The sequence below is a fragment of the Pangasianodon hypophthalmus genome, chromosome 21, assembly GCF_027358585.1.
Source record: "Pangasianodon hypophthalmus isolate fPanHyp1 chromosome 21, fPanHyp1.pri, whole genome shotgun sequence".
Classification (NCBI taxonomy): domain Eukaryota; kingdom Metazoa; phylum Chordata; class Actinopteri; order Siluriformes; family Pangasiidae; genus Pangasianodon; species Pangasianodon hypophthalmus.
The window spans coordinates 8212894-8226082 of NC_069730.1; the positions used below are offsets into that span (position 1 = coordinate 8212894).

At 38.8% G+C, this 13189-nt stretch overlaps 1 protein-coding gene across 2 annotated transcripts in view; it reads right to left on the bottom strand.

The window, feature by feature from the left end:
• Window positions 1-13189, bottom strand: part of efr3a (EFR3 homolog A (S. cerevisiae)) — a 61067-nt gene that overhangs the window by 18265 nt on the left and 29613 nt on the right. For both annotated transcript variants that reach the window (XM_034314658.2, XM_053227461.1), the window contains exons 8-10: window positions 9010-9117; window positions 1905-1983; window positions 1401-1536 (exon numbers count right to left, since the gene is read on the bottom strand). In XM_034314658.2, coding sequence (XP_034170549.2) covers window positions 1401-1536; window positions 1905-1983; window positions 9010-9117 — 323 coding nt within the window. The remainder of the gene's footprint in view (window positions 1-1400; window positions 1537-1904; window positions 1984-9009; window positions 9118-13189) is intronic.

The following is a 13189-nucleotide window of genomic DNA, read 5'->3' on the forward strand; positions in this document are numbered from 1 at the left end:
ATTACAAGGAACACAGATCGATCTCAGATATAACAATCTATAAAAAAAACATGAATTTATTATTCCATAAGACCCTGTACAGGCTATATAAGAAGCCTTTATTTTATCCGTCACATATACATTCTTTTCTTCGCATATCCCAGCTTGTTAGGGTGCAGACTCAGCCATGATACGGCACCCCTGGAGCACTGAGGGTTAAGAGCCTCCACTGCCCAGCAAATGCATAATACAGTACACGCTATTCTCACACGTTTAGGACTAATACTGCTGGTATGTGCCATGTGGAGTGTTTATGACTGTTATGATTGTAACTGATTGTTTTCAAGGAAATTGTCAAAGGCTTAGTCCCATATTTGTGCTCACACTGATTGAACTGTGTTCTATAATGAACATGAATGACCCACTGTCTCTATTTACCGATGTCTTTCCCATATATCTAATCGCTGATATTGCTTTAGGCACCGTTCCTGTTCATACACTAGCCAGTTGAGAAGTCTTTGTGACTGAAGCTCCTGCCATCCGTTCCCCGATAATGAACCCATTTTCACTTATCCTCTTGCCATCTTGATTTAAAATCAAGGTCAACTGGGCTGCTTAGCATTTTAATACAAGAGCAGGGTGAGATGTTAGTTTGTTAAACTGTATGATGCAGTAAATCTGCCTGGAAGCATCTGCACTCATGTTTCTCCAATCTTTAATTCAGGATTAGCCATGAACTGGTCATCTGTCTGTCTGTGCGTCAAATGAATATAGATTGAGAACTTCAAATAGGCAAATGGAAATGGGAACTAATTAAACTGTACATCAATACTTATTATTAGAAAATAATGCAGATGGCTATCTTACACAGTGGTTACAACCTGATAAGACACTCTATTGGCTGAGTGTCTTTGCTATTTAACCTACCCAACCAGAGATCAGGTAGCGAGCAGGGAGGATTGAGAAACGTGTAAGCATTTAGATTTTTAGGAGCAGTAAGACCTGCGAGACAAAAACATTTAAGAGAAAGAGGAAAAAAAAGGAAGACAGAAAGAGAAAAGTGCAAAGAGTGAGATTAAAAGACACAGAAACACAAGGGAGAGACAGAACACAATGAGTGAAATGGACTTGGATTAGTTAGTCGAGACATGTAAATCATATTTATCATCAGTTCAGACAGCAGCACTGACACATAGAGAAAGCGGAAGACAAGAGGACAATGAAAGCGTGACAGGAAGAACAAAGGGAAACTGACTTGCGAACAACAAAGCATGTAATGTTTCAATCAAAAGTTCAGGTCCAATACTGAGTCCACAATGAAAAATGGAAGACTCAGATTGTCGTGTTACATCAGCCTGTCTCAAACACACACACACACACACACACACACACAAACACACACACACACACACAGTTCTTACCAACAGAGCCCTTAGCTGCTATGGCGACAGTCTCCAGCAGCACCTGGACGATACCTGCTCGTACACGAGGTGTGTTCTTACTGTGTGTGTCCAGGTGGTTCAGAACCTGCTGGATCACATGATGTGAGTGCTGAGCCTGGAAAACACGCACACACACACACACACATCATTCACTGACACTGAACATTTCTGCATAACTCTCCTTCACACACATGCACATCTGATATGCCTCGATGTGTACGCTACCGTCACCCACAAACACTTGAACAAACACCTTCACACATCATTTAAAGATGTGAATTCATCGGCTCTTATCTTTAATAGTGGATGGTGAACACCTGGGATCACCAGGCAAGAAAATCAAAGACAGGATGGAGTGGAACAGAAAGGGAGACAGAGGGGGAGAGAAAGGAGAGCATTTGCGCATGTTTGTTTGTGTGTGTGTGTGTGTGTGTGTGTGTGTGTGTGTGTGTGTGTGTGTGTGTGTGAGTGCGTGTATCTTGCCTGTATGGAGTACATTATAATTCTGAAGCAGGACACTGCAAACTCATTTGGATCCCACAAATGATGATTATCCAAATGCCTGGAAGAGAGAGTAAGAGTAAGAGAGAGGGAGGGAGGGAGAGAGAGAGAGAGAGAGAGAAAAGAGAGAGAGAGAGAGAGAGAGAGAGAGAGAGAGAGAGAGAGAGAGAGAGTCAGTCTCAGACACACACACACACACACACCTACAATCACGGGTTAAATTGGGTGAACAGAACGAGATTGGAACTCCAGTACTATAATGTTGGTATATAAACAATTTCTAATCCAATCTTCAGGGAATCCATGCAATGTGATAAATATCTGACAGTGTTAATTCTGGCAATTATTTCTTTTCATCTTTCATCATAAATTTATAATAATTGTGCTATATTTTAGCCATTTGGTTACTGTTAGTTTTAGTGTATGTCTAGTTGACAAAAACAAAAAAAATTAGAATTCAGCTATTTTATGTGTAATACATAAAGATCTATGATGCTGAAGACTAGCTTTAGTGAAATCTTTTTTTTAATGATCAATTCTGTAATTACAACGTGTTGAATGTCAGAATAACTATGGTTATCTTCAGAGTTTTTCTGGAACCACTAAACTCTTCTCAATCTTCTGCAGCTATTCTGGGAACATATTATGCTATTCAATTGGTATATGCACGACCTTTAAGTCAGATTAAGATTCATCACCATGAACATGATTATGAACATGGCATTTACGCATCATCGGTGAATCAGGCACATATGGTTTATAAAGCACAGAATTATTTATATATCACACCAATCACGATAAAATGATCTATTAATTTGAATACACTGTAATATCGACTTCAAAATAAAAGTAGAACTATCATGGCAATATAAAGGTGCATTAGTCAAGATTAGTCAAGACTGGAGCTCAAGCAGGTGAAGTGGCCAATGCTAGAACGATTTTTTTACTTTTTAGACCAACCTCCCATTCCCACCCATGTACAAAAAGCAGGCCCCCACAATCTACAGTGTCCAGTGGAATTAAATTAGATAGGTGACATGTTTTTACACTGACAGGCGGTTTTGCCCACTTGCCATTCAACTGTTTGATAGCCATGCTCTAACAATACAGTATATATACATGAAATTCTGCTCATACTGACATGCAGCCTTTGCTGTCCTGTTTATCTTTGTAATGAACTTTCATGAGTTTTTCAGCTGACCATCACTACCAGTGCTAGCTAGTTTCCACATTGTTAGCTGCACAGGAATTAGCTATTTCTACGAAGGTGGGTTAGGCAAACCATTATCTTATCTAGCTCTCAAAATACTATTTGGACAGGATAAGATTTCCAGACATATGCGTGGTAAATAATGTTGTCAGAGGACATCTGTAGTAATTATGATTGATTCACATGGGATATGTGATTTCTATATAAATCACAGAGATGGGAGTATCTTCACAATGTTGACACACTAAAAATCCCATGGATACCCCATACACCTCATTTTAACACAAACTGTTTGTTTCGACCTTTATTATAGCTGTTTGTTGTAGGTCTTGGCTGTACAAGTTTGCTTGATAATTAGTAGGTCATATGCATATAACATGTATGCGACCCCTGTATTAGGAACTTGATAACTTACCTAAAATCCCCAGAATCATCGCTTTTAAACACTGTCTATATTTTACTGTTCTGAGCTTTAAACTCTGTCAGTATGGTTTCATTTTGGTTTCAGTGGGAAATGATAGAAAAGAGAGCTTCCTGGAGTGCCTTTATAGTATATTACCTGAGGTCATTTTATAAAAGGTAAAATACAACTTAACCTTTCTAGAAGCATGTATGCGCACTGATACAACAGATTCCGATGGGACAAAAAATTCCAGAGAAACTGGAATAATGGCATTACTCCTCCCTCCTCATGTAAAACTAGTCCAATCGGAATAGGGCTTAAATGGTAAAAATGTATCTACTTGATTTGTTACGTAAAGTCGTAAATTCAAACACTTCAACGCTTTATACAGATAGCGTTTATACACACGTCCAGGAGGAACGTCACTAATTCCCAGAACAACTTCATCCCATTCACCTGTAATAACTTTCTCCATCTTGGAAAAGTGCTACCAATATGTATTTTAGTTTTACTACATTTCTTGTCAAGTTTTGTTGAAAGCATGGTGTTGTTTTTTTGCTCACAGTAAAAGTACCTGGCTGCGCTGGGCACTTACCAGATTCCTCCATGTTTTCCTTTCTGAACAGACTGAGCTGGGGTGGAGTGAAGGGGTGTTGGGGAGTGTCTACAAAAAGACTGACAGGAGGCCCATGTAAACACACACAAACAGTCCAGCCAGAACTGCAGTTTTCCAAATGGATTTTCCCAGCCACATAATACAGCTGTGCTGAGGCCATTGCTTGAACAATTAGTTATTATTATGTTCTACTTTTTTTCCAGGTTATTTGTACCTAGTACGGAATAATAGAAAAATAACTATTGCACCTTTAATGGGACAATTAATAAGTAATAATAATTCCCCACACACAGACACACACAAAATATGCTAGAGCTACATAATGACAACTTGGGTGTTCTAATAATATGTTTCGAATCAGTCTGTTAGTCCGATATGATTTATTCTCTGCTTGCTTGCCTCATATCGACATTATCTGCTTTATTTCAAATCTTGTACATAGCCTTCCCCTTGCTTTCCCACTTTCCTCTTTTTCCTTCCATCATCCTCTCTTTTTCCTCTCTTGCCTGCCTGTAGTCGCCATGGTGACGTCAATCTGCCCCCAATCTGAGCTATTTTTAGAATGCCTGGAAGAAAGCCTCCCCAATCCTTCCTTCCAAATCTCTCTCTCTCTCTCCCCCTCCCCATCACCTTTATTCCCTATCAAAGATACAGATCTGTCCCCTAAAGATTAAACCTCTCCTCTTTCTGTGCACTTCAAAACCTTCCTCTCGACCCACACACAAACACACACACACTAGCACAAAAGCTCAAACACTCAGTGTGAACAAGCTGCTCACATACACCCCTTACTGTGAAGATGTTAACTAACCAACACACAAATTAACATATAAACAGAGAGGAACAAACAAAACTCATCATTAAATTTATTCAAAAGAAAGTGTGTGTGACATTACAGAATAACAAAACGGAGACCTGTGTAACGTGCCAGAAAGGCTGAATGCAAAGCTTTGATATTCACTTCCCACAGTCATCCGGCTTGGTCCTAATTGGCCGATAACTAAGCAGAGACAAAAGCATCTCATTAGCGAGCCTTGACAGCACAAATAGAGCACATTAGCTGTGGTATTATCTGTCAGTTCCCGGTGCTAAAAATCCGTGATGGAAGTCTTCTAGGTCACAGAACTGCTAATATGCTACACATAAAAACAACAGAGAAAACAGGGTATCTGCTGTTGGAAGTTAAAGTGTGGACAATTCATATTAGGGATATTTTTGAATTTTTGATATTTTTGAGTCTTAAAAATTTGAAGAATAAATGAGGTATTTCTTAGTATTATTGAATAATAATAATAATATGCACGGTTACAGTATAGCTCACCATCGGCGGGTGTTTTGCTCTTTTTTCACAGCATGGTTTGTTGTACTCCGTCATCAAGACACACTCACTGTGCATTAGATGCAAGTCTAATAGCTACAGTTTTGCAAAATCTTATTAATTTAGGACGAAAAGATATACAATAGAACCACCATCATTAGTGTACCATGGCTATTTGATTCAGTGGTTGAACTTTGAGAGGTTAGCAGCAAACAAGGCCAAATTTGGGTGTGATTAAACTTTATTTATATCCACAAGGTGTAAAATCCAAAGTGGGACAACTCTCTCGCCATAGGAAAACAGAGTGATTTTAAGTGATTTTGTCACTTAAACAGTTACCTTCTATTACAGCACGATAGGATAGATTTATATTAATGCGCTCATTCTAACATGTAAAAATGTTCTTGTTATTTAAAAAGAAGAATGTACAATAGTTGATATGGTGGAAGAAGGTAGTTTTCTGTAAGGATGCATTTATTTTCAAGTGTCAGCGCTTTGTAAAAGACAGTACGTTTTTCTGTCACAGGAAATTCTTCGGGACTGAGAACTTTGCGATTTCTTGGCTTTTCTGTAACATGACAAGCTGCATTTTTTTTAATTAACTTAAAAGTTAGAGAGTGGTGAAGGAGCAAAATTGGTCATGGGTGGGGCAAAGCCATTCTCTCTCCCCGTCAATCAAAGTGACACTAGCCAATCGCAGGCTTCTGTGAGCTCATGTATGCAGAAGAGGGTAGATAGCGCTTTCCAAGTGTGTTACACTCCCCTGTATCCCTGTATATTAGTTAAGAGAATGGTCAAGAGCTTTAGCAATGGAGGTGCTGCCTCAGAGTCTGAATAATTATGTAAATTGAATATATACAGTAAATAGATAAGTGTACATTAGATGCAAATGACCTGCCTATTACCATGCTCTCTGGCTACAAACATCCTGAAATCATTTTTGAAATGTGATCTTATAGCATCTCATTTACGGATATTGAATTGCTGAAACGTTACCTAACATCAAAATATCTTGATGCAGTTAATGGCATAATGGCGAGACTTGTATATCTTAAAATCATCATGAGATGACTCTGGAATCCTAAAATTATAGGGCTCAATTAAGAAATTCCTGGAAATGCCAGGCAGAAGGAATAAGCTTACTGGAGCTGTGCATTATTGCCAACATTCTGAGAGCAGATCCATGAGTGCACTGACAGGATTATAAACCAGAGGCTTCCCTATTTCTCTCACTTGTTCTCCACAGAAGGCCTGGTTTATACTTGATGCCTGACTTTGAATGTGCTTGCAGAAGCAGTGCAACACAAGCAGCATTGTTCACACACTTGCCTGCATACTTTATGTACACCTGGGGGATGAAAAATAGCAACATTCACTTGAGGACACATCAGAGCTTGTTTGTCAGATTTCCAAGTGAAATTGTAAAATATTTAGTGATTTCATGCACAGCAAAGCTAGACACACTGACATGCTCTGTCATTCTTAAACCTGTCTGCCATTGTTGTGATTGAAAATTATGATGTTATTATTCAAAAGTATTTACTAATTTAGAAGATCCACTAAACTGGTACACAAAAAAAAACAAACAGACCTTTTGGTAGCTTTGAATGCCACATGAGAGGTCAAGTGCAAACACTGACCTTAACAGGTAAACTGGTTAGTGTGTGTGTGTTATGTAGAATAATACATAAACTGTTATCTGAGACACAATCGGATCTAAAAAGTCACATGTAAACACGTCAATCGGAATGAATTGGCCAAAACCGATTAAAATTTCATTCGGATCGTAAGGCGTGGTTTAAACCTTTTCTAATCCGATGGAGAGGACGTGTAAACACTTCATCGGATTGAAAATGAAACCAGATAGTTCTGCGCATGTGCAATGACGTACAAATCACGCAATGACGTATGACGCACGGCTGTCAGCGGTACTGGGGCTCTGACCGTAGCCTCACCAGGTGCCATGTTCCCCTCCACCATTGAGCATAGTGTCATAAATGACTGTCGTGTCATCCTAAAATTCTCCTTCCACTCCTCGTCTGTGAAGTGGTGCAAGACGACGTTGTCCCACCGGTCCTTGCTTCAGAGCCTCATCCACAGACGCCTTGTTCTGGGCTCGGGAAGGGGCGTTTTAATTGCTTGATAAATACACGCAGTACCGCACAAAACATCACGTGCTCGTCGTCTTCTAATTAGCAGCTGAAATAGGCAAATGTTAAGTCTGCTTTTTAAAACGAAAAAAGAAGCAATGGCAAGAGAGTGGCTGCTAGTATCTGCGTGTTGGAACGGCGGGAGACGTGTATTCGTGCACTGTGCGCATGTCAGAAGATCAAATCCGATTCTGTCATGTAAACGCGCATATCAACCCGATTACTTTATTCAGTGTTCTTGTAAACACTGCGATCGGATTAATCAATCTGATTGATTTCATTTTGATTGAAACAAAAAGTGTCCATGTAAACGTGACTAGTGTTATACTAGCGTAAACAGTGGGAGCAGTATTTCATCACACAGACGCACAGTGTTAACTGAGGACGTGCACAAGCGACGCACCACACAGCTGCAGGATATGTGTGGCAGCCATCTTGAGCATGTGCATGCATAGTTAAACGAAAGCACAGACCAGGCTTAAGAATGTACTGGGATCACACCACAGTAATGTTAGGAAAGAGGTTTCTTCTACAGAAATTTATCATGTGACCATGAAGGGAGAGTAGCATTTTTATTAAGCAATAATAACTGAAGAGAATCTTTCCTACAAGCTAATCAGAAACATTAATGCACAAATTAAACAAATATCTACTTTGTAAGAAGAGCTCATAGATCCACAGACTAATCCTACTTTAAACATCTGATTAATGTGCCGAGTTATTTGTTTTCTACTATCCATGTGTTTATTCAGATTACTTTCATATTTAAAAACAAAGGCAACTAATAAAATCTTCCTGATGAGCAGAGTCACATCTTTAAAATTATACGAAGTGTTTATGCAAACATTTACAAATATTACTTAATCATTCTGGGTTAATAATGGCCTAAAACCCAAAACCACAGCAGGTTAATTTCAAGCTGGAAGGAATTGAAGGTTTTAATTCACTAACGTGAATGTAGCTGTCAGTTTGTAATTTACTCTTTTTTGTTTTAATGCTAAGTGTTAGGAGGCCTTTGTGAACTACTAGGCCCAAATTATAAATATCAACTTGTCGATTTATATATGTGCTTAGAGAAGGTTAAGTCCTTGCATGTAACTTTTACTTTTTTAACTTTTTTAAAGAGGCTAACTGCTGACATTACAGAGTACTCCATTAAGAGGATTTATTAGTCACTACAGGCACAGACAGCACACTTTTGTTTTCTACTATAGACCACTTGAGATGAAAATCAAAGTATTTTTTTTTAGGACTTTCAAGCATCTGAAATGAAACATACTGTATATGCCAAAGCTAGACTTCCAAATACAGTTGAAAAGATCACATAATGGTGGTTTCATACAATGGTGTTTCTATAGTGTTCATACGCTGCCTTGGAGACTGTACTTACACTAGCACGGGCCGAACAGCGTTGTTCATGTTTCCATATGCAGCACGACCGAGCAACTCCCGAAAGCAGTTCTCAGCCAGGGACGCAGGGTTCTCCTCTCCTCCACCCCTGAGACAGAGAAAGGAAAAGTGCAAAGATGCTGAACAATTATTATAGTACTAGAACTGAGAAAATGCTTTGACATGTACGAAATGATTCTGAGCATTTGCACGTTTTTGCATTCAAGAAATTTAAGGAATGTCCTTGGCACCATTAAGGAGGTCAAGAAAACAAGCAGCCACTGGCTTTAGCACTGGATGCTGCCCCCTGGGTCAGAACAAATTCCTTAACTCTTAAACCAAGGTGTGATGGAATTCTGCCCTCCAGGACTGGAGTTGGGAAGAGTCTATGGACATAAACTAGGACCTCACATCTCTACAGACCCATGACTTATTTTCTCCCCTCCACCAAATATATATATATTTTTACATGAGTAATAATTTTTAATAATTACTTACTTTGTAATAATCTGTAAAAAGCAATAAGTGCCTGACAAAATATTAATTTACAAAGCATATTGTTTATTATTTTGTTATCTAAAACGCTCACCATCCACTTTATTAGGAATGCCTGTACACCTGCACATTCATGCAGTAATCTAATCAGCCAATCATGTGGCAGCAGCACAATGCAAAAACTCATGCAGATACAGGTCAAGAGCTTCAGTTAATGTACACATCAAACATCAGAATGGAAGAAAAGTGTGATCTCTGTGGCTTTGATTGTGGCATGGATGTTGGTACCAGATGGGCTGGTTTGAGTGTTTCAGAAACTGCTGATCTCCTGGGAATTTCACACACAACAGTCTCTAGAGTTTTCACAGAATGGTGTGAAAAACAAAAAACATCCTGTGCGTGGAGGGTCTGCAGCCTGAAACACCTTGTTGATGTGAGAGTTGAAGATGAGAGGTGTTCTTAATAAAGTGGTCGGTGAGTGTATAGTGTCATCATTGGAGTTTGCAGATCAATTTGGGTTAGATACAAGGGTCAGTCACTAACAACCCAAGATGTGTTTGAATGATTGGTACCCATGCATAAGGGTTAAGTGTTAAGAATCAGGCAAATGTTCCCACAAGGTCAAACTGATATGTGTTCCTATCATCATTTAGTCCCCAAAAAGAGCTAAACGCATGCACAACACACACAAACAGAGCTATACAAATACATGGTCTCTCTCACACACACACATACACACACATACACACACACATCCTTCATGGATCAATGAAGGACCGGCTGTGAAATACAAAATGCATGAGCCTGCAGTCTATATTTAACAGGAGGTCATTCAAAAGAGCTTCAGGTAACATCAGAAAGGCACTAAATACAGAAAACCCATCCAACATTTCTCAAATTACAAAAAGCCAACTGAACACCAGACATGGACAAAAACGCGTGGTTAGGGGACTTAAATATTTTGGTAGAAAGCATTGTTATTTTTGTGCTTTTACTCCATTTGTCTCTCACACTCAAAGGCATTCAGCTCACATTTAGCTCCTGAAAAGCAATTAGTAACATCAGATGCATTTAACCAGCTGACATGCACAGCTACAAGTGCAAGAACACAAAGACACACCTTCATTTTCCTTTACTGCACTTCATGGTATTTGTATGTACTGTGTATTTCTATATTTCTAAGAACTGTGGCTTGTTGATAATGTAAATTTGAGGACCAAACGGCTGAAAATGTGTTTCCTGTTTGTGCACAAAATAAATTTTAACAGTAAGAACTCGATTCTAACAGTGTTGCTGAAATTCACTCAACTCAGACATCACTGAAGTTAATGTATACCTGTTCTCAAACAATGCGGAGGATAAAACCGCCAAACTTCCCGACACTCACTGCACCCAAACAAAACAGGACCTATAACAAAGCAGCAGTGGGCAACAGAAAATGATCTTAATCGGAATACAGATGCTGCCAACAAGTCTAGTCCTTCATGTTACTAATTTGTATGTCTGCATTACCCTTAAATCACACTTCAAACAAAAAGAAAGCTATTGAAGAAACACTAATTCAGACATTTGACTTTGCTGCAACCTTGACCCCATTTGGATCCCTTCCAAAATCTAATCTTTTCATCAATCTTCATCTCGGACGCATACACGGAAGGACAGATGGATAAATGGACTGATGGACAAAAATCTGGCTAAAATCTGGATAAAACCGAAAAATGGGCTTCGGGTACGTGAACATAAATGTGCAAGTAACATCTCTATATAACAAACAGGAAGTAGGCTACTGAAGAAAAACTAATTTGGGCATTTGACCTTGCTGTGACTTTGACCCTGTTTGGATCAATTCTAAAATCTAATCTGCTCATTTGCTGGTTTCAATGAAAATTCCATATAAATCCTACAAACATTCAACCACTCGTTCTTGAGAATCTCAGACAGACGGATGGATTATGTGGATGCTGACATGTGTGCATCATTGATACAGCCAGATCAATACACCTGAACAGCTTCCAGTCCCTTATCATAAGCAACAACAGTACTGATACGCCCTCATACACACAAGCTCATTATCTACACACATTCACATTCCCCCTGCACAGCCACACAGATGGGAGCATTATCAGGGACACATCAGCATTCTAAACATGAGCATCCCCAACACACACATTACTCAAGTACAATGAAACAATGAGTTAATGGAATTAAAAAAAGTCCATATGTCTAATGCAATGATGCATGCATTTTTTTTTTTAGCAAACAACTGGAATGATAATGTATCATTTTAAAATACTCTGTCTACAAAAAAAAAGAGCAAATACCTGCACGGAACCTCTTGTTATGTCTCGCAAGGTTGGAAACGTTTGAAGACAGACCATGGATTTTATATACTTAGGTCTTCACATGTGGATTGTCCAATTCAGTTCACACCACAGGTTTGCAACACCACTCAAAACAAATTTCAAATTAATGGTATTTTTCATAGCTTGTGGATTTTTATATCCATTGCCTGATTTGCGCATCTATCTTTTTTGTACTTAAAGCTCTTTGATGTTCTCCATGGTAATAAATGAAAAAAAAAATCATTACATTTACATTTATTTGTACCCCAGGAAAGAGAAAATCACAAGAACATTTTCTGAAGAATGTGAACCAGCTTTTGCAAGAATTTTGTTTATGGTAAACATTCTTTAGGGGTGCCAGTAATTGTGAAACATTCATTTTTGGGAGAAAAATGTTAATAAGTTCATATAAACACGCTAAATTAATTTCTTCAAATGTTAGAATTTTGAATTGTTGTTTTTAATATTTTAATCATTGTGTGTAATGAGCAATGGGTGTCATTGTTTTGTAAAGGGGAGTTTGACAGGAGAGTCACCATTCCTGGGGATCATACAGTAAAATTCTTCTGAGAGGCAATTCTGTGGCTATTTACAGCCCAGCCGTTTGCTGATTTTTGGCTCCTCCATATCCCTTTCCATCCATCCATTTTCCACACTGTTTATCCTACACAGGGTCGCGGGGAGCCTGAAGCCTATCCCAGTGACCTCGGGCACAAGGCCGGGGAACACCCTGGATGGGGTGCCAACCCATCCCAGCATATCCCTTTCCTCAACCGTAAATGTTATCGCTAATGGCTTTGAAAACACAGGGATAGTACATGAAGATACATGAAGGACAGGTATGTAGATACATTTTCAGGCATTGCTTTGGACGAACCACCTTCATGCGGTGTGTGTATGTAATGCTACCTAACTCCTGTGTAGCGAACAACGCTAATGATACTAACACCAGAGGTGACAGTCGGCTTAAAATCTCATATGAAATTCATTACAAAGAAAAACAGGACAGCAAAGACACTTGTGACCACTTTCATAAATCAGCCTAATTTCATGTGTTTTGTGAAGGTTATAATCAAGCAGTTGAATGGCTGAGTGGGCAAAACATAGCTAACATGCTAAAATGCTCACACACAGGATTCTGATGCCTGACGCTGTAACAAGAAAAATACTCATGTAACATGATTAGAAAATAGGTTCTCCTGGATAATAATAATTAAAAAAAAGTAATGTGAAATGTAATATCAATTTTTTTGAGCTATAAAAGAGGGCCACAAAATTACTGCCACATTTCCTGAAGTCTTATTTGGGTCTCCTATATAGCAAAGTTAGCATAACTTTTTATCT